Source organism: Schistocerca nitens, chromosome 1 (genome assembly GCF_023898315.1).
Source record: "Schistocerca nitens isolate TAMUIC-IGC-003100 chromosome 1, iqSchNite1.1, whole genome shotgun sequence".
Taxonomy (NCBI): Eukaryota; Metazoa; Arthropoda; class Insecta; order Orthoptera; family Acrididae; genus Schistocerca; species Schistocerca nitens.
Genome location: NC_064614.1, coordinates 427,613,785 through 427,637,288, shown reverse-complemented (window position 1 = coordinate 427,637,288; position 23,504 = coordinate 427,613,785). Strand labels below are relative to the sequence as shown.

Sequence of the window (23,504 nt, the reverse complement as noted above, 5' to 3'; positions counted from 1 at the left end):
ATAGAATACAAACAATGGGTGACACAAGACAGAATGGAAATTGGGACAATTACAAAACCACAAGAAGAGTTTCATGAAGTGTTGGTAGCTAACCTTGTAAACCTGAAAATGTATCATTTTATTACCAAAACTCAAGGTAAATTTCTGAAAGAGAAAAGCAAGCCTTTTCAGTTGATGAATGCTTAGTTCTTAAGACTTCAGAGATGAAGTTTAAGGGCAGCACTGGGTAAACAAATGGACCACAGCTCATCCATTTGTTCTGTTATAAAGATAAAGTGTCATAAGTGACTACCTTGAACACAACGCTACAGTGGTGCTTGCTTTTCAACTGCAATTGACAAACTACGCAAAACAGTACCATCCTCCTTCCATAAAAAAACTTATTACTTCCCTGGTGGTGCTGCAAATACAAACACACTTCCTTTCACAAAGAAGATCGTGGACTTGATGCAGAATGGCACTTTTTTTGCATCATGTCATGGGAAGAATGTGCGAGATAGTGTCACATGTACAATGAAGCAAGCTGTCACGAAAGCTTGAAAGCTAGTCTGCAGCGGACCTGTGAGAACTGGATCTTACACCTAAATAAATGTTTGAATTCTGTAAAGAACAGGGAAAATATAAGGAAATACAAGAACTTTATGCCAGTTCCTTGGAGAAGATGTTGAACACTTGTTAGAAGATTAAAGGCACCCGATCTTTGCATTGTTTTATACCTGTCACACAACTCGTCCAAGTGTTAGTTCACATCAACATCCCCTGACAGTGAACTTCCACAATGTGAAAACTTGTACCACTGACAATTCAAAAAAAGAAGACATAGTGGTTTGTGTTTGTGGTGAACAGTGGTGGATTGCCAAGTTGATAATATTGATTGCATAAAACAAAGATGTGCGTGTTACAATTTACCACCCACCAGGACCTAGGACCTTGTTTAAAAATGTGGAATAGTAGTATCAAGTCTGGATGCTTGTTACAATGTACTCTAGAAGTTTTCTCCCATGGAATATACAGCTGTAACTGGGCGAACTTTTAACCTAACGACGAAACTGAGTGAAGATATTCCTCTGTTGTTCAATAAACAATGTGGTAAAAACAAATAATATAAGAACAAGACAATGTAAGTAGTTGGCTTATTTTTTAAGAAAATTATCATAGATATATTTGAATTATGTAACTGATACGCTGTATTCATTAGCCCAGATATTGCAGATATTAAGAAACAAATTTTCGACTCGTACCGGTAATTTCTTTTCATAACTTCTCATTGAATCTCAAAGTTGAAATTTATACCAAAGTTTGATAACATAAAGGTTTATTAAGTGTGTAATTTTCAGATTTTTATCTGGTGCCCTAAACAAAGGAATTGCAGACCAGAGAACGAAAAAATTCAATAACTCTGTTATTTAAAAAAGTATATCTTTTTAAGTGTAAGCTTCTCACCATTGGTACTTTATAAAAAGTAACTATACTGTGTAATGTTATAGCACAGAAAATATTACTGCTGAGCAATTATTCCTTCTTTGGAGAAATACTATTCAAAAGTTGCGTTACTTTAATTTGCGACCAGTAATTTTGAGCCATTAGAAATATATTATGGAATACTTCCAGCTACGTGAGCTTGGTTTTAATTTATAGTCTATGTGGACTGAACTAAATGCTTCTTATCTGAACTGGGGCAACCCATTACTGAATAATTTAAAAACAGCAGATGATTGTAAATGTGAAAGAATGTTTGTGGCTGAAGCAAAAGTAGCTGCTGTTTCTAAATGATAACCAATAAAAAATCTTATAAATATTTTTGAATTAACCAAACGTGAGGCAATTCACACAACTAACATCAATTTTTTTTCTGAGATGGTCATGCAACCAGTGCTGGGACCACTTGTTATAGATTTATGGATTGCCATGTGCAAAATAAAAAAAGTTATCTGTGATAACTTGAAGTGCTAAAAGTGATTCAGGACAGGCACATCTAGTAAAATTCCTGTATTGTGTGTTTTTATAGATCATTTTGGTCCCAAAAATTCTACTGTCATATAACCACAGTCACTTCCAATATTGTATTCCATGTATCTATCTGAAGAATTTTTCTTTTGGTTTTCACCCAGACATCTTGTAGTGGGATTTCCTGTCATTTCAGTTTCTGTAACTCTTTGAGTGTACCTTCTACATCTTTACCAGAATGTGAACATGTTGAATAATTTCCACGGGAAAAAAAGGCACCATGAAGGAATTATCCAAATGGGATGCAAATGGGTAGTGCTCTACATGAAGAGACAAGAAAATGATTAATGTTTTAGAAATATTGGACAATTTATTCAAGTGAGAGAGCTTCACAAATTGAGTCCGCGTCTGCCCTAATATAAGTCGTTATTCGATTTGGCATTGATTGATCATCGTTGGATGTTCTCGTGAGGGATGTTGTGCCAAGTTATCTCCAATTGACATGTTAGATTGTCAAAATCTTGAGTTGGTTTGGAAGCCCCTGCCCATTAGCAAGCAAAAAGACAAGCAGTAGAAACCCATGCCATGTGTGAGCTGGCACTATTTTGCTGAAGTGTAAGCCCTGTCTGGCTTGTAATGAAGAGCAACAAAACAGCGTGTAGAATGTCGTAAATATACCAAGAGTGCTGCTGATGAGAACCAAAGTGATCCTGCTATGAAAAGAAATGACCCCCCAGACCATCATTCCTGGTTGTCAGCCCATATTATATATATTTAGAACAAGTCTTACTGTTGTGCCTGAAGTCTCAACAGGGTCTGCTATGTATCCTTCATAATTTATTTTTCTGCAACAAGCTATAGATATGAAATTTCTTTCTACTCCGTTTCTCTGTAATAAAATATGTTCTGCTTCTAATGAAATTTGATCACCTTTGTCACGTCTCATTTGATCTTTCTTAATTCCTCTTCCAACTCATTTAACCTATCTTGTGATCCTATTGAAATTTATTGTTTCTAAGTAAAAATTAGGAGAAGCTTTATGGTTTTTAAGGGTAATGTTGTTGTCTATTATCAAAGATTTGTGTAGCAAGGTGGAGGTGTAGTAGTAACTGGCCAAGCTTCATGGACACAGCTGTCGCCCATACTCAGTCAACTGTTCTCAATATTCTTCCTCCTGCATTCAGTTACTGGATCTTTCACATCTGCTGTGGCCTGACTCACTTTGTAAGGCATGTGAACATTGTTGCCCGTTCTTCGTATGGAAGTTAAAACTTGCCTAGCCTGTACAAAAACAGTTTTTTCCCCCTTCTTTGATTGAACTCACTATGGGGTGCTACTGCAACTGTATTCCTAATCCATAGAAATCCTATGGGAGGTGGGTAGAGAGGGATCTCTCTTCCTCAGTAAATATATAAGTGTTTGTTATCTATAGTGTGTGTGTGACACCACTTAGAGGTATGATACCTCGGCTCTGCAATCGGATTTTTTGTGGACATCTCCTTGTTTTACTTCTGTCCTTCCTTTATGAAGTGAGTGATGTAATAGATGCTGAATAGCTTCTCAGATAATTTTATATGAAGAGAATGGTGCTCTCACTGAAATATTTAAAGTGATATCATTTTCATTGTTGCTTTTAATAGTGTTTCCTCCAGTGTGAAGAGTCCTGTTAAGTTTCCTTTGTAAGTGGGTGATATTTATTCTTCTGCTCTTTCTCTAACCTTGTGACCACAACTTATAAACTTCAGCTGACACTCAAGAGGTTGGCACAAAAACTTCAGTTTTAAATTTTATGCAAACACCCCTTCTGGTCATGTTTCTTAACCCTTTATTTTGATGCAAGGTTTATACAAAAATATGTACCCATTTTCATAGTATACTTTGCACACTTGGCTTCATGTTATGGACTAAATAATTAATTATAAAATATTCTCTATTGTAATAAATAAAATGCTCATTCAATAATTACCATGCAAAAGACAATAACAGTACCAGGTGGACTGTGGTGAACCATGTATTCTGGTGGTCATGAACTGCTGTGCGCTGCTGATGTTTTCATAGCGATGCCTGCAGTTGGCAGCACTTGCACATGATGGAAGGGCTGAACATCTGCAAATGTGTCCCTAAGTTTCCACAGGGGAAAAATATCTCTGTTGCAGCTAACACACAGTAAAAGTTGACGTGCACAGTTATAGTCAGAGATTCTGAATGCGTAATGTGCCTGACTGGCATGTAGGGGACATAAATTAGCTTTTAAGAATTTGAAGAGGCGTTAAGTTTTGTGTGACTCACTTGGTTGTCACATGTAAGAGTATTTAATTATTTATTTAGATATTTATTTAGATTTACCACCATATTTGCGGGTGCGGGTGCGGCTGCCACCTGAGTGCTTAACATTTTTTGTCAGGTGCTTCATTTACCTGTAAAATGTCTCCTATTTCTGTATGTTAACTTCGCTTTTGTGCCCGAATATTTTGCTCTACCCCCTAACTTGGATTTCAAAGAAGAGTCAACAGTTTGAAGAGTAAACACCTTTCATGAACCAAATCAGCAATATGTGTTGAGCAGACACAAATGTTTGCAACTGAAAATGAATCTGCACATTTATAAGCATTTATCAATTTTGGTTTCATCTTATTGATCTTAGGAGTAACATGATATTTAATTTCTAACTTTTTTCAGTATCTTCAGTGGTTAACACAAGAGTTCCCTGTCCAATGTACTGATAATGGTAGCATAACTCTACACTTAATCATATGTTATGGATGATGCTGTGATATACAGAGAAGTCTCAATGCTAGAAAACTGCAGCAGAATACAGGAAGACTTGTGAAGGATCGATGCTTGGTGCAGGGATTGGCAGTTGACCCTCAACATAAATAAATGTAATATATTTTGCTGCACAAATAGGCAGATATACTAATTATTGTATGATTACATGATTTCCAACAGACAGTGGATGCAGGTGCATCCATTAAGCAACTTCGTAGTCACTCAAAAATGTAATGACAGCACAATAAATTATGGCTGGCAGCTGAGCGGTGGCAGCATTTGCTGTGACATCAGTGTTACATCTTGTAACTGCGCACACCCCATGTCCTATTGACTGCGTATTAAGTAAGAAATTCTGTTGGGTGGTGGTTTAATATGGTGGTAAATTTTAATAAATGTAAGGATGGTGATAGTTCGGTAAAGTTTTGAGTGTCACGTAACATTGGCATTGTGGCTGACAGAAGGGTTAGCTTGTAAAACAAAATTTTGCCCCTACTCCAGCTTGCCTGAGTTTTAAACTTTTTCAGGCTGCTGTATAAACTTATAATTAATTATTAATTGTAGAAAATTGGTGCATTTCGCCATGAATTTGTTTGCTCATCTCAAATGCTATGGAGATTCTGAATAAACTCAAATAACTTACTATAAAAGAGAAGTGCTGTGTATTATGGAGAAGCTTACTCTTAAAACCTCAAAATTGATTGTTTCAATAAGGATTGAATGCCATATTGACTCGCCCCATATAAGTCTCAAAATCACTATGGCAGTAAAATCTGAGAAACTTTTTTATGCATCATTTGCTATTTTTTGTTGTATGTGTGAATTCGTTTGAATTAACATTCTGCAGTCCTGTTGATTACATTTTCACTTTGACTCACAATAAGTAGAACTCTGTCATCCCTTATGGTAGTTCTTGTAAGAAAATAATTTTCAACGTCCTCATGCTGTTTGAAGACTGTTCTTACTATCAGTTGATTCTTTCTCCTCTTTAAACAGCTCTGGATTCCCCACTGCCCACTGTCCCAGATACACACTTCCTAATTCACAGTGTCAATGGCTGGAAGATTATCCTACAAACAATATTATGAACATAGTTTGCATTTGGATATTTCTGCTGCATTTCATGATGTGCAGTTGACTGGAGGCTACTAAATGTTGCCGTGACAACCTTCACCAGATAACCTGATAACCTACATGCCCATGTACTGAACTGTACTGCTGTGGCCACCATTGTTTCTGAACATATGTCTCAAGCTCTGGTCTCTCATTATCGCAACACAGCACCAAACAAATGACACATTACTTTCAAAGAATGTAAATTGCAGCAACAATTCTGATAGGCTGGTTTGTCAACAGCATTCAGAACTTGGTTGATGTAGAGTTGAATAGGAGCGAGTATGATGCATCTATTTGGCTTGTAAGTATTAATGGTGTAGAAAAACTTTTTTTAAAAAAATAGTTGTAAATACCTTTTAGTACTATATTTGTATGTTATTGCCATGGAACATTGGAATATTCATTAATGAAGCTGCATGCATGCAAGCACACTGGGAAGCAGCCAGAACAATTCACAACTGAAACAATGAGGCTTTATAGACTAGTGCATGTACTTCTAGTATTGCTTCGAACATGAACTGTGTTTTCTTCTAATGAGAATTTTAGAAAGAAACATTTAAAATAAAGTATGAAAATTGTTGCAGACCACTGATGATGCTTTGACAAAATGCAAAGCAAACTGCATCTGGGGCAAGAATAAGGCAAGTAATAACAATTGCATATAGACTGTCTTTTTTTCCTTTACCAACATGATTACATTCAAAAAAGATTATATTTGAGAAATTACATCATAGACGGGATGCCACATAGTCCTCAAAAGCTGATGATTGTTTTATCACTGTATTCGGGGTATTATTTTAATCAGTGTGTTAGTGGTCTGATTTAATTTTTTAGTTTCACAGGATTTGATTCACCATTATTTTGCTTCCTCATTTTTAATAAAATGCAATTTGTGTTCTTTATATTGATATTTGAAGTATTTTTAGTTTACTGTACATAGAACTGAATTCATTATTTTTCTTTAATTTGCATCATATGTTTATTGATTCGTCTTGTTGTTGAAGTCCATAAATACAAATATTGTGTATTATTATTATTATTATTATTATTATTATTATTATTATTATTATTATTAGCATCATGGCATATGAAAAGTTATGTTAGCAATATGTTTCCATGTGTTTGTATCTTTGTATACTATGTCATATAAATTAAAAATTTGATATCCTATTTTTAATATATTAGGTTGGTGTATAAGTTCTTAGCATTTCTGTTTTGCATGTTAGTATTCCAGTTGATGTGGGTTTATTGATAGATTCTCATTTTTATTTGTAGTACAGTGTTGCTATTTGAGTTCACATACTGTCCTTTTGTCATTTGGAGATAGTAAGTGAAGCTGTGGACATTAGAAAAGTTTCAAGTGGAGAAATCAGAACATTTCCCACTTACTCTTCTCTTTGAGTCCGATAGAGAGGTGACAGCTTTGGAGGCAGTCAGAAACATTTGCGTCATGCATGGGGATAATGCCTTTGAGCATGACTTCCTCATTTTGAGGGGGATCATTTTCACATCAGTGACATTCCACATTCTGGAAGATGTACAGGATTTGTTGGAGATTGTTTAAACATGTTAGTCCATAATAATCCACATCAGTGTACTCAAAAAGTGGCAAATGTGATGACCTGTGATCATTCCACCACTATGCAACGTTTGCATGTGCTGGGGAAGGTTCAAAAATTATGGTTATGGATACCACATGCTCTAAGCCAAAATTACAAAAATCAGTAGGCGACCATACGTGCACCTTGCTTCCTCATCATCAATTGGCTTGTGAACACCACCAACCATTCCTATCCTGTATTGTTACTATTGACAAGAAATGTGAGGGATTTGAAAAATATGCCTCCCTTGCGTGTGAATATCTTTTGTGTTGCTATGGGCAACTGCGGACGCTGTGTTTTATTTTATTCCGTGTATTGAGCTTTGTGTGTGTAATTTGTGTAGCTTCCTTAATGTATTAATAAATTGTTCCAATCAGAAACTGCCCGTACATTGCTCTGCTAACAGGATTATAAATCAGCGTAATATTCTAAAAAATGACGAGATCACCGGCTCAGGAAAATTAGCAGCAGCGCGCGGTAATTTGGAACGACGTAATCGCTAAAATCATGGTGCCAGTAAATACCAATTCATTGCCTACGATTGAAAAGCTGATGGGAAGAGAAAACTACAGTACCTGGCAGTTCACTATGCGAACATGTTTAGAACACAAGCAATTGTGGGGGTGTGTCAGTGGTGAAGTACAGGATGGAACTAAAATTTGTACAGCAAGAGCCAAAATTATACTCTCTGTCCATCCGTTTATATATGTTCACTTGCAAGATACATCTACAGCAAAAGAAGCATGGGACAAGCTAAAGAAAGTCTACGAAGATTCTGGTCTCTTCAGAAGGGTAGGGTTATTAAAAATGTTACTGTCAACCAGACTGGAGAATTGCTTGTCAGTAGAATAATACGTGTCAAAGATAATTTCCACGTCACAAAAATTAAATGGCTTGAATTTTGGAGTTAAAGAACATTGGATTGGGTGAATTCTGCTTGCAGGATTACCATACGAATATAAGCCTATGGTTATGAGCATAGAAAATTCAAATTTGCCGATCACAGGAGACTCCATAAAAAATAAATTACTGCAAGAAATAAACGATGAATCTTGAAATAAACGATGAAGCTTGTAATAAACAATCGATTAGTGATGCTGCTCTGCGAATCGACAAGGAAAAAAGCGATGTAATATTCAAAAAGGGTCCCAGGTGCTATTATTGCAACAAGTGCAGGCATCTGGCTAAAAACTGTTGCAGCAAGAAGAAAAACAATGAAAAATCTTCGACCAAGACAGCCAGCTACCAGACATTTCTCACAACAGTAGCTGCAGGTAGAGATACACAGACAGAATGGTACGCAGACTCGGGCACATCAGCGCACGAGTCTAAATGTCCTTGTAATGAAAGTAGTGTTGAAGCATTGACAGGCTCACAAGTTTTAATAGCAAATAATGAAAACTCACCCCTAAAAGGTGTAGGATCTTCATTTGTAGATGTTCTTACTGGTAACAAGAAAGCTAGAATCAAAGTAGAGGATATTCTATATGAACCTCATCTAAGCACAAATCTACTGTCTGTCAGTAAAATAGTAGAAAAAGGTCATTCAATTTTATTTGACAAACAAAGTTGTCATATTTACGATTCATGGTTGCTAATGCGCCATTAGCAAACGGAATGTACTGACTAGACCAACCATATGATCGAATTTTTGAGGCAAAATCCATATTGCAGGCTAATAGTGCAGACTTGTGGCATAAAAGACTAGGTCATCTACATTCTGAAGCTGTGGATGCACTTTGTAAAGGCCTGGCTAGTGGAATTTCATACAAGGGAGCAATAAATACACCCTGTGCAATTTGCTTAGAGGGAAAACAAACAAGACCACCTTTTCCACGATCTAGCTCAAGAGTCACAGAAATTCTCTAGGTAGTTCACTCAGATTTGTGTGGGCCGATGGAAACTAGATCAGTTGGAGGAGCCAAATACTTCCTCACTCTCATTTATGATTATTCCAGGAAAGTATTTGTATATTTCCTCAGAAATAAACATAAAGTAGCACAACCGATACTAGACTTCAAAAATCTAGTAGAAAGCAAACTGGAAAAAGGATCTGCACTCTATGCCCCAATAATTGCACAGAATATGTAAATGATAATCTGATAAAATTTTTCAAAAAGGAATGAATCCAACATCAGACTACAGCGCCATATACACCAGAACAAAACAGAGTGGCTGAGTGTTACAACCGTTCAACAGTAGAAAAAGCAAGATGCCTGCTCTTTGAAGAAAATTTGCCAAATAAATTCTGGGCAGAAGCAGTCTCCATTGCAGTTTATTTAATTAAGAGGTCCTCGACTGATGCACTAAAGAACAAGACCCCTGAGAAAGATTGAACAAACAAGAAGCTGAATAGTAAGCATCTTAGAATATTTGGAAGTAAGGCATATGCTCACATTCCAAGAGCGAACAGAGGAAATGGGCAAAAGAAGTGTCGAGTGTATTTTAGAAGGATACTTTGAAGATTCAAAAGCATACAGACTTTTTGAACGTAACTGTCAGAGAATCATAAAAACGAGATATCTGATTTTTGATGAAGATACTTCAAAACAGTGTAAAGAGGGAACTGAGTCAAAGGAACAAAGTCGACTGTTTCTCCCACTGAAAGAGAAAAAGCAAGATGAAGTAACTGCAACTGAATTAGAAGAAATTGAACCTGAACCTGAGAGTGTAACATCAAGTAGTAGTTCAGTGAATACTAGCAGCAATGACGAAACAAGTCCAGACGATCCAATAAATGATAATGAGCAACTGCAGCAAATAAGGTCATCGAAAATTCCAAAGCCAGAGAAACTGCATGACTTTGAAAACTTATCAGTCTAAACAGTCAACTGACTGCGATCCTTTGACATTGGAAGAAGCGATGATGTCAGACAATACTGAAAACTGGCTGAAGGCAATACAAGAGGAGTTACAATCTCACAAAGAGAACCACACATGGAATACCTACACATAAAAAGCCATTAAAAGCAAAATGGGTATTTAAAAGAAACAAAGATATGAAAGGTCTCATTGTATGCTCTAAAGCACGGCTAGTGATAAAAGGTTGTGCTCAGAAGCAAGGCCTGGACTATGATGAAACATATGTGCCAGTCATAAATATAACTCATTAAGATATTTATTTGCTATGGCTGCTAAATATGATCTTGACATTGATCACTTTGATGTTGTCACAGCTTTCTTACAAGTTGACTTACATGAAAAGATTTATGTGAAAGTTCCAGAAGTAGATCCAGTTACAAAGACAGTGAAAGATAATGGTGTAAAAAGACTGAAAAAGGCAGTATATGGATTGAAATAAGGTGGTTGCTGAAGGAACATGAAATTAGATGGCACACTATTGAATCTAAACTTCAAAAGGTCAACAGCTGATCCTTGTGTCTATTATAAAAATCAAGGTTCAGACATTTTAATAGTTGCTGTTTATGTGGATGATATGTTCATTTTTAGTAACAGTTCACAAGACAGATGCTTTTAAAAACAAACTCAGAGAAAAATTTAAGCTGAAAGATCTTGGTGAAGTTACAAACTGTTCAGGCATCCGAATTACTAGGAACTGCAAAGAAGGTTATTTGTGGATGAATCAGACACACGATATGGAACAAATTCTCTACAGATTTAATATGAAAGATTGTAAACCAATATGTACAACACTGGACAGTAATCAGATGCTCACTCATGATGTGTGTCCGAAAACACAACAAGAGCAAGAAGCTATGAATAGATAGTTTAATGTATGTACAATTAGGAACAAGGCCGGACCTAGCCTTTCCAATAGGAATTGTTAGCTGTTTTTGTAATAATCCAGGCATACTGCACTGGCAAGCAGTCAAAAGAATCTTCAGATATCTAAAAGGTACTAAAGATATGAAACTTATGTTTTCTAAATCAGAGGACTGCCGCATTGTAGCTTACTGTGACGCAGATTGGGCCAGAGATTCTGAAGACAGGAAGTCAACAACTGGATATCTCTTTAAATCTCAGGAGCAGTGATATCTTGGCAGTGTAAGAAACAGCCAACAGTGGTCTTATCTACAACTGAGGTAGAATATATGGCTCTGACCTCAGCATGTCAAGAGGCTCTATGGCTTCAAAGACTATGCAATGAAGTACCACCAAACCCCAAAAAAGACCCCGTCAAACTATCATGTGACAACAGGGCAGCAATTGACCTGTTTGAGACTAGCGGCTATAAGAGTCGAACCAGGCATAATTCTAGTGGGGGTGTGGGATTTTAGAATCTATGCCTCCGTGCTGTGTGAATATCTTGTGTTGCTATGGCCAATTACGGACACTGTTTTATTTCATTCTGTGTATTGAGCTTTATGTGTATAACTCGTGTAGCTTGCTGAATGTATCAAAAAATTGTGCCAATCAGAAACTGCCCATAAATTACTCTGCTGACAAAATGGTACCTTTAATGTAAGGAAAAGAAAAGAATGGTTGAGCCCAAACAAAGCAGCAACTCCCTGTACAAAGACATGCATGCATGTACAACAGACAATGTTATGTATCTGGCACAACAGCGACGGTATGCTGTACTACGAATTGCTTCTCTGAGGTGTAACTGTGACTGCTGAAATTTGGTGTCAACAACTGAAATGTCTTGTAGATGCAATCCAAGGACAACCACCAGGAGGACTGTGCAAAGTGGCGCTACTCCACGATAATGCCTGCCTGTATTCTAATAGACTGACAAAAAACACTTTACGGAAGTTGGGCTGCGGAGTAATTCCATGCCCAATTTACTCACTTGATCTTGAGCCCTCAGATTTTCATCTTTTCCGCTCTATCAAACAAGTTTCAAGGAACTTTGTTTTTAGATGAAAATGTGCTCTGAACATGGCTTGATGAGTTCTTCGCCTGAAACCAAAGTGATTTCCACAGTTGCAGAATTGAGAAGTTACCCCAGTATCAGCAGACTGTTGTAAATAGTGAAGGAGAATATATTGATGATGACTGTTAAGTCTCTTTTATTGGTTTTGCTGTGTTTATTAAACCAATAGAAAATGCTACAAACTTATTCACCAACCTAATAGTTTTGTCATTTAATCATTTGGTACTTGCAACTGCGCTCACATCTGTTCTAAAATAGCAGAGGTCTGTATGATCAGTGTTTTACACACACATTCTTTTGTCATAACGTCATTGTATTCTGTAAACAGGAAGCAATATTGTGCTTAAATATAACTATTTCAAATGTGACAAACAAAATCCAACATGAAAGCCACAAGGTTAAGTAGGGTTAGGTAAATGTTCAAAGAGTAAAAAACTGAATTTATGATTGGACTGATAGAAGCCTTTATTTTATGTATTTGAAATGGCCTATAAATGTGAAAATAATGGGCTTGTCCATAAAATTTTCTCCGCGGCAAGTTACTGGCATCAGAAATTTATTTAAAACAAACCCATAGATAGAAGCTTGAATACCATACTTAATTGCAAACATTTGAATCCAAAGTGTGTCCCTCTTAAACCTCAGAGAAATAGGTTGAAGGTATATGTAGGAAATCTGATGGGAGGATCAGTTTTCAGAATTTAAGATCTGAGAATGAGTACCTGCATGGAAAGAAAGATTACAACAATGGTGGCATTAATATGTGGGGAGTAAAACATAGATATTGGCCACCATAAACAGAGAGTTAGAGTGAGAAAATGTGGTTGGGAAACAGTGCCGGAGAAAGATTTGTATGAAAAGGTGGGGATGGGGTTGTCACACCTAAAACTACTGTGAACAAAAGTAATGGGGAGATTAGTTGTAGGGAACAAAGTTATGTAAGCTTGTAAGTGTTGTACTTACATTGTCTGATGCCTGAAAAGGGACTAGAAGCAAGAGATAGTAGGGAGACTGAGAGGGATAATGGGTATCAAAACATAGCTACTTTGTTTTCATAATATTGAAATTCTTAAGTGCAATAGCTTGTACACAATCAGACTTTACAAACAAAGATGTAAAAATAGTTTTGCAAGACCTTTAATTGAAGGGCTTTAAATACAGGGGTTTGACAAAACTATGGGAACACTGCAAGAAATGCATGCTAGAACACACATGCAGTTGCTGATGAAGCGTGCAAGTTGCGTTGTTGTATTTAATCATGAACGATACCTGTGAAATGTCCTCAATACGTTGCAAGTGTCAGTCATTGTCAGAACAGTGTTCTATGTAGTTGTGAGTGCATTATGTCAGGGCTAAGCAAATTAAAATGTACCAGTTTGCTTTTGTTCTACAATATTACTTTTATTGTAAACTGGTTTTTGGCTTACAAGGCCATCCTCAGACATTTGTAGAACAAAAGCAAACTGGTGCTTTTCATTTATTATAATGTTGTTCTACCAAGAACCGACAGAAGATTCTGTTAATATGAAATTCGAATGTGGGGAAATTGTTGGTGCTTGTATGGTGAGTGCTTCTGTAACCAAGGCAGCCAAAATGTTTCATGTATTAAGAGGCACCGTATTGAAGATTTATACTATGTACAGGAAAAACAGAAAAATGTCATCCAATAAGTGTCAGATGGCTATTTAAGGGGATTGTGGTGAAAAATAAGGGGGGAATACAACTGTAAAAGCCACTGCAGAACTAAGTCTCACTCAAGAACCCTCTCGGCACCAAAGCGACATGAAGGGAACTCTACCAGTCGGGAATTACAGTGTGAGCTGGAATTTCAAAACCACTCGGACTGATGCATATGCACATACATGGAAAACGTGGTGCCAAACCAAATGCTGGACCATGGAGCAATGGCAGAAAGTCATTTGATGGAATGAATCTTGTTTCATACTGATTTGAAATTCTGTCAAGAGTGTAGAGCATAAGATGGAACATGGCGGAGGTTCGGTGATGATTGGTGCATCGTATTTGTGCAGGGTTGAATTACTTCCAAGTATTATGTGACCATTTTGGTTGATTAGGTCCATCCCATTGTATAATGCTTCTTCCCCATTGGTGATGATGTGTTCTAAAATGACAGGGCACCTGTTCACAAACTTGCATCATCCAGAACCGATTTTTGTGAGCACAAGGATGAAATGTTGTATATCCTCTGGTCACTACTGTTACCAGATCTCAGTATTGTTGAGCCTTTTTGATCTGCTTTGGAGAGAAGGGTGTATGATCGCTATCAATCTCTACCATTTTTACCTGAACTTCCCACTACTTTGCAGGAAGAATGGCATACGATTCCCTTGAAAGTCATACAGGACCCGTGTTTATCATTCTGAGATAACTTCTAGCTGTTTTGAATGCCATTGGTTTTTCTGCACCATATTAGGCACGGTAATGTGTTGTGTTCTTGGTAGTTTACATATTTTTGTCCAGCCCCGTAGTTAACTCCGAAGTCGTCTCTGCAACTAAAAGTTAGATGGTTCTGGTGACACCAACCTAGTTTATAGTTGGCTTATTGGTTCAGTACAGTTTTGTAAAGAAATTGTGATGAAATCACATTAAACGATATAAGGGAAAAAGCGAAGAAACACATTTTACCTGAATCTGTAAGCTGTTCACCTTGTGTTACATTTTGTAGATTCCCCCTCCGCAGTTCTAACAGAATACTGTAACAAATGGTGCTTCTCATTTGTTCCACCTCTTACTATTGAGGCAAACTTCACATATTAAAAAAAATAAAATAAAGTAAAAAACCATATATTTCATTCCAATTCAAGGTGGAGACAAACTAATCAGCGGGGCAATTTATCATTTCTATTCTAGGAGAAATCTGTTAGTTTGAAGCTATTACAAGTTGTTGGTAGTGTTCAAGTGCCTGGGTACTGCAAAATCAAAAACAGAAAAGGAACCTCTCGGATAAAGGCTACTTCATTTCACCAGTGTTGGCCACACATGCTGCAGCAGCTTTCATGCATTAGTCCTTATTTGTATTTCTTGTGATAAAACTTGTTTATAGTAAATACGATAGAGTGCTGAACTACTACGAGTTCTGTGTCTTGGAAAATAATTATTCTGAGAATATTACATTTGGCTTCCATACTTCCTTCCACTTTCAATGTGTAAAAGATTATTGTTCAGAAAAAAGGTCCTATAATATAATACAAAGCTCTCATGTAGCCTCATAATCTCATTGACATTAATCATTGCAGAAGCACAACTCCAGTAACTCTGCATTTAAAGCTTTATACTAACTAAAAGGGGGGATTTCTTTATATTATCTTCAGGCAGTAACTGTGCTTGGTTCTTGTGACAAGTATTTCTGCACACATTTTTAATTATTTAATTTATGTTCCATTTTTATGCCATATCTTTAGTCTTGACTTGGTCCATTACTTTCTGTGCCATACACTGTCAGCTGTAATTTTTGAAGCTATTTGTGGTTGTATAATTGCTAATGCTTCTTCCAAGTAAATTTTCTCACAAAATTTTGGTCTTTACCTGCACAAATTGCAGATACAATATTTTGATAATAAAAAACTGCAACATTGACTAATCTCATGTTACATGGACAACAGTTAAGAAATACGATGCCATGTCAGCGTGATCCTCTCTAGATCTGCTACCATCAGTTTCTGGGAGTTGCAAATCTGTCTGCCGTTAACGTGTCATCAAATCACAACCAGTAGTGAAATTTAAAAACACTAACTTTTTCTAAGTAGATTCATTTATTGACAATATTATAAGGTGTACAACCTTGCTTCCGCTGTTTGCCGATAGGTGGACACAACGGTAAGTAGTGGTCAAAAGAAACAGATCGCAGATGTCAGGCAGTTAGCTTGGACCTCGGTCAATATAACCTCATTCAAACATTAGTCGATTTGTGTCTGCATGATAAAGTTGTTCTTGATTGAAAATGTCAGTTTACAAGCTTTCAAGTACCTATGGTAAGGATGCTATTAGTGAAAGAACTTGTTGTGAGTGGTTTCAACGCAAGAACGTTAAAAATGACCGCTGTAGACCGGCATAGTGGTGGAAGAGAGAATGTTTTTGAAGGTGCAGAATTGGAGACATTGCTGAGTGAAGACATGGGTCAAACTCAAGAAGAATTGGCACGATTAGTGGGAGTGACACAGTAAGCCATTTCAAAATGTCTCGAGGCTATGGGCATGATTCAGAAAGAAGGAACGGGTGCCTTGTGAGCTGAAACCAAGAGACGTTGAACAGCGTTTGCGTGTTTGTGAACAGTTGCGTCAGAGGCAAAAACGGAAGGGATTTCTGCATCGTATTGCGACAGAGGTTAAAAAATGGGTTCATTACGATAACCCTAAATGCAAAAAATCATGGGGATATCCCGACCATGCTTCCACTTTGATGGCCAAACCAAATATTTGCGGCTCAAAGATCATGCTCTGCATTTGGTGGGACCAGTTCAGCATTGTGTACTATGAGGATTTAAATCAAAGTGAAACAATCACAGGTTCTCGTTATCAAATGCAATTAATGCATTTGAGTAGAGCATTAAAAGACAAATGGCTGCCATACAGTGAGAGGTATGATAGTGGTTTTGCAGCACGACAGTGCTCGACCCCACATTGTGAAAGACATCAAAATGTACTTGGAAACATTAAAATGGGAAGTCCTACCTTACCCCCGTATTCTCCAGACATTGCTCCCTCTGACTATCACCTGTTTAGATCAACGGCACATGGCCTGGCTGACCGACACTTCCGATCTCATAAAGAAGTCACAAATTGGATCGATTCGTGGATTGCTTAAAGAGATGAACAATTTCTTCGACACGGGATTCGTACCCTGCCCGAAAAGATGGGAGAAAGTAGTGGCAAGCAATGGAAAATACTTTGAATGATACGTGTGTAACCAATTTGTTTCATTAAAGCCTCAAATGTTGGGGGGAAAAAACGGTGGAAGCAAAGTTGTACACCTTGTATGAAAAGGATAGTTCCTACTCACCATATAGCGAAGATACTGAGTCACAGATAGGAACAATGTAAAGACGGTTAGACAAGGCTTTCGGCCAAATGCCTTCATCAGAATAGCGTGCGCCCCCCCCCCCCACACACACACACAGTCTCTGGCTGCCAAAGCTATTGATTAATTTCTAAATCTGAACAGACATATACCTTATTTCCATTTCTCAACAAGTTAACAGGGGGGATATGTAGCGTATAGTTATTTCCTCTTTTAATGAAGTTTAATTTGAATGGTTCCATTCATATTGAACAACATATCATACCATAGGTTGATTGCATTCACTGAGGAAAAGCGACAAGTGAGATGAGCAGTTCATATTACATTATTATTTCATTAAAATTTATTGTTTTCTGAAAAATGTAATCAAAGAGAAGGAACTTTACCTTCACAAGTAAAAACTACTTTTCTAATTAGTATGTAATTAAGAGTTTGAAAGATAAAGAAACATAGAGAAACCTCTACCTAATACTTCTCTATTACTATATGTTCATAAGGTCATGTATCAGTTGTGCACCACTGTGATTTTGCAACACAGGGCCTAGCACCTCTTATAGCATTGGACAGGTGAGAAAGTTATTGGTAGTGCTTGCTGTAAAGATAGTTTAAAAACAGGAAACATCATAATTGTACCTACTCCTTCATGAGTGTAACTGCACGAGGGCACTTTGACATAAGTGGCTGCTTCATGATAACTTTTACCTTCCTCTCAGTAATACAGTTCATTAAGGCAACTAGCTCAGTAGTATTTGAACAGTATAGATAAGCTCTTTGGAAGAGCAGTTCAAAAATCACTTCTGAAATTCTTTGACGTACACAGACATGCAAAACATGATTACCACATTTGCTTGTTGTTCTTGTTCGAGGAACACCAAATATGGTAACATTTTTTTTCGTGTTTATATTAAGATGAATTCAGTCATTAAACCATACCAGTTACAATTTCATTTATTTATCACAGCATCAGGTTAGCCATATTTTGTATGTTCTCCGTGAAAGCATTTAAATGGCAATGAATATTAATAAAATATTTAACAAAACTAAAATATGAAGTGCTCATTTTATGACTATTTCTTTTGCTTTAAAAAAAAATAGTATTCCTTCCTCGTTGTAATTTCAGATCCACATTAGTCTTTGTCATGAATATCACAGGAAATTGAAAGAATGTAGTTTATCCTAAAGTTGAACTTTACATTGCAAATAATAAGAAGTTGTTGCTTCTGGTTGTATTTCTGGTTATGAAGAAAATCAGTATTCCTTGACACAATGCGCCAATAAGTCCAATCAGCTGCTACTCATTTGCTTCTTCGTACATTGTTCTCTTCTCAAACTCGTTTCTTAGTCATTGGATATTAACTTAAATTTCTGAGATTAGTATTTTGCAGCATATGATGTATTCCAGGACACAAGGTAATCAACAAATATTTTTATTCTAATTTACTCTCAAATTATTATTTTTTTAAAAAAAGCATCACAACTGTAGAATGCTTGTACCTCATTCTACTCATTCATTGTTGGCTAATTGGAACAAATACCTACTTGGAATTATGTTACAGATTGAATGTGAAGAATTCTAATAACAATAAATTTAAAGTAAATTTTAGGAAACTTGTGGGGAAAATTATTCATTTAACTATCAACAATGATTTTTGCTTTTTGAAGCTCTTCAGGTTGTCTGCTTAGTGTTGACTCAGTTCATGTCTATTATGTGAATTTAATAATTAATAAGATTTTGCTGTTTCTTTCCAGAATAGGAAAAAAATAGGTTGTGTGAGTACTGGATGGGAAGAGAAATGTTGAAATATTTATTTTAGAAATTTTTTAGTACACACTCCAGTTTGCAGAAGGCAGGGTCACATGTGAGGCACAGATTTAATATTTCATGTCAGCAGTCAAATAGCCTGAAGAGAGAAAGTCAGAAATGGAGGGGGAGGGAAGGGAGAGGAGACGAAAAAAAAGGGGGGGGGAGAGAGAGAGAGAGAGAGAGAGAGAGAGAGAGAGAGAGAGAGAGAGAGAGAGAGACTATATCAGAGGTGGGGGAGTCAGAAGAGGATGGTGCACAGTCTGAATGGAGGGGAAGAAATGTGTGGTGGCAGTGGTGAGCTACATGTTCGGCAACTGGATGGCTAAGTTTGTGGTTTGCCACAGTTTCGCCTTGGCCAGTCATGCAAATAGACAGTTCAGGTACTTGTAATGCCCAGACAAATTGCTATACATAACAAGGCTGCTTTCACATGGGCAGGAAATGCCTGTGACTGAACTGTAGTGGGAGGTATTGGGTAGATGTGCAGGACAAGTCTTGCACCTGGGCTGACCACAAGGGAATGCCCCATGGGGTGCAGAATTGGGAATAGGATGAGATAGGGATGGACAAAATCGTTCTGCAGGTTGGTTAGGTGACAGAACACTACATTGGGGATGTGGGAAGTAGATCCCTCATCTCGGGGCAAGATGAGAGGCAGTTGTAGCCGTTGTGGAGGATGTGGTTGAGCTTTTCAAGGCTAGAGAGATACTGGGTAATCAGAAGAGTACTGGTTGGTGGCTGGTTAGCAGTTTTACTGTTATCAGAGGAAGCAGATGGCATGGGAGGTCTGTTTATGGATGAGCTGGATAGGATATTGTGATTCAGTAAAGGTCTTGATAATGCTGTCAGTATAGATGGATAACTCTTCTTGTCCACTGCAGATATGTTGTCCATGGATGGTGAGGCTGTAAGGAAGAGACTTCCAGAAGTGGAATGGATGACAGTTGTCAGAGTGGAGGTACAATTGGTGGTTTGATATGGACAGACTTTCTTAAGGAGCCATCTGAGAGTTGGAGATAGACATCTAGGAAGGTGGCACGTTGAGTTGAGAAGGATCAGGTGAAGTGCAGTTTCAGAGTAGGTGCTGAGGTTTATGGAGGTTTCCCTGCCACGAGTTTAGATTTCGAAAATATCATAAGTGAATCTGAATCAGACCAGAGGTTTCAGGTATTGACTGGATAGGAAGAATAAGTTGGCATAGGATGGTGTCATTAGTTGTATTTTTGATGTTTCTCGTCTGTGGACTTCATTTGATTCATTTCTTCCTGTTTCTATTCATTAATTCAGTGGTTGTAACACAGAATGGTTTTAAGTATTATATTTGTATTCAAGGAGAAAAGTAAAAATCATAAACTAGCATTACTGTATTAGGTCAGGAACCCACCACTTCTGAATTATTTCAGACGACTGACTTACACAAGGATGTAGCTGTTGTCAACTGCTATCCTTGGCCATCTAATGCTGTAGCTCCATATCTGTTCATGTGTTGACCTCACTACCCACATTATGCAAAATCCAGTCAAAAATAGGGCAGAACACTTTATGTTAAACAATTTTTGATGCTTAATGTGTGTGGCAGTGTTGTTTGTTTGCACATTGCTGGCAACAGTTAAGCGTAACATTTTTTCATACGATTGTCAGTTTTTCTATGCATTTGTGTATCAAGTAGGGCTGTTTCTATCGTTGGTTGCTTGTGAAGAGGGGAACAAACAGCAAGGTCATTGGTCTCATCGGATTAAGGAAGTATGGGGGAGGAAGTCGGCCGTGCCCTTTCAGAGGAACCATCCTGGCATTGGCCCGAAGCGGTTTAGAGAAATCACGAAAAACCTAAATCACGATGGCCAGACATAGGTTTTAACCATTGTTCTACTAGGTGCGAGTCCAGTGTGCTAACCACTTCGCCACCGCAGCGTTTCTATCTTATGTAGCCCCTCCTACATAGTCTTCAAGATGTGTATGTAGTGTGTCACATTTTTGTTCTCAAATTCTAGTGAGTGTAACATTTTAATCACAAGCATTAGTGGAACTTGACAGTGGACACATAAACAAAAGTCTGTAAATACAATAATTTGTTTAATAAGCACCTAAATCATCATTTTGTTCACATGTGTGCCATAATGTCAGTGCAACTTTCCTTTAGGTACTATGAACAATCTGGGGTTGGTCTTTCCCATACTCATTGTTACTAATACTTACAAGCTTTCAGTTGCTAATATAATTGATGTTCACATGAGATTTGTTATTTGATGATTTGTTTTTCAGATTGAACCAAAATTACGTGACCCCACTGTACAATTTGCTGTTGGAATGATCATGAAGCATCGACTCTTCAACTACAGATGTGTAATCTATGGATGGGACCTGTTATGTATGGAATCAAAGGAGTGGATTACGCAGATGGGTGTTGATAACCTCAGCAAGAAAGCAGATCAACCATTTTATAATGTCCTTGTAGAGGATGGATCAACAAGATACGCAGCCCAAGGTAAGACATCTTGAAACAGCAAATTATTCTGTTCATAAGAGAATTTTATAAGGTATAGTCCATATCAATTCAGGCAGGCTAGGAAAAATAGTACCTTCATAATCTCAGATGTTTTTGAATTTAGCATATGTTAAAATGAAGGACTAAGTAAGGAGCACACTCCCCCCAACCCCACCCACCCACCCACCCACCCACCCCCCCTAAAAAAAAAATCTGCTCTGAGATACAGCCCTCCGAAGATCACACTGTGCATACTGTTTTGAAGATGTGAATAGTGGAAAAAAATTTTAAATGCTGTGTCTCTGGAACAGTTCTAGATATTTTGTTGGTTTTTTTATTTGAAAGATAATTGCTATATGATTACAAAGAAATCCTAAATTTGGACTCGCATATCAAAAGTTCTTTTACTATAGCATTCTGAACTTTTTATAATTTATGGAAAATTTTTTCAAAAATGCCAATCCATTATACGAGGGCCGTTCAGAAAGTAACCTCCGGTTGATTTAAAAAAATACACCAAGTTAAATAAAAATATTTTAATATATACATCTTACAACTACATCTTTGCACTATTTTTCTACATAGTCTCCATAGCGATTGAGGCACTTATCGTATCTCTTCACAAGCTTTGAAATTCCTTCTGCATAAAAATCACCCGCTTGTGCCTGGAGCCAGCCTGTGACCGCATCTTTGAGCTCTTCGTCGTCATCAAACCGCTGTGACCCGAGCCATTTCTTCAAATGCATGAAGAGGTGATAATCACTTGGCGCCAGGTCTGGGCTGTAAGGTGGATGGTTGATAACGTCCCACTTGAAGGACTCAAGAAGGGCCGTTGTTCTGCGAGCAGAGTGAGGACGGGCGTCATCGTGCAAAAAAACGATACCGGAAGTCAGCATACCACGGCGTTTGTTCTGTATAGCCCGTCGTAACTTTTTTATTGTTTCACAGTACACGTCTTGATTAATGGTCGTACAACGTTCCATGAATTCAACCAACAACACCCCTTTGGCATCCCAAAACATCGTTGCCATCAGTTTTCTGGCAGAAAAATCTTGCGAGGCTTTTCTTGGTTTGGTAGGCGAATTTGAATGTGCCCACATCTTTGATTGTTCTTTTGTCTCAGGGTTCACGTACTTAATCCAGGTTTCGTCACCGGTCACGATTCTGTTTAACAATGGTTCTCCTTCGTCCTCATAACGTGACAGAAAGTCTAATGCAGAGGCCATTCTTTGAGTTTTGAGGTGGTCGGTAAGAATTTTGGGCACCCATCATGCACAGAACTTACGGTAACCCAATCTTGCTGTCACTATCTCGTACAAGAGAGTGTTAGAAATCTGTGGAAAACCAGTAGACAACTCCAACATTGAGAAACGTCAATTTTCACGAACTTTTGCATCAACTGTCTGAACGAGTTTGTCAGTCACCAATGATGGTCTACCACTCCTCTCTTCATCATGAACGTTTTCTCGTCCACTTTTAAATAAACGTACCCATTCACGGACAACTCCTTCACTCATAACTCTTGGTCCGTACACGGCACAAAGCTCACGATGAATAGCTGCTGCAGAATATCCTTTGGCTGTAAAAAACCTTATGACAGCACGCACTTCACATTTGACGGGGTTTTCTATTGCAGCACACATTTCAAACTGCCACAAAAACTAAACTAGCGCAGGTACGACGTTCACTCGACCACGGCTTGATGCCGACTGACCTGTTGAGTGCGTGAACGCACAGATGGCGTCGCTACTCCCCCCACAACCCGCACTGTGACCAATCGGAGGTTACTTTCTGAACCGCCCTCGTATATTTTGTGTGTATGTTTGTGTTTGTTTGTGTGTCTATCGACCTGCCAGCACTTTCGTTTGGTAAGTCACATCATCTTTGTTTTTAGATATATTTTTTCCC

At 37.7% G+C, this 23,504-nt stretch overlaps 1 protein-coding gene across 2 annotated transcripts in view; it reads left to right on the top strand.

The window, feature by feature from the left end:
- The window catches only part of LOC126250618 (F-box only protein 21-like), a 95,818-nt gene that overhangs the window by 57,704 nt on the left and 14,610 nt on the right, over positions 1 to 23,504 (top strand). The window contains exons 9-10 of one of the 2 annotated variants that reach the window (XM_049951574.1): positions 6,417 to 6,473; positions 21,374 to 21,596. In XM_049951574.1, coding sequence (XP_049807531.1) covers positions 6,417 to 6,473; positions 21,374 to 21,596 — 280 coding nt within the window. The remainder of the gene's footprint in view (positions 1 to 6,416; positions 6,474 to 21,373; positions 21,597 to 23,504) is intronic. The other variant, XM_049951575.1, reaches the window with a different exon arrangement.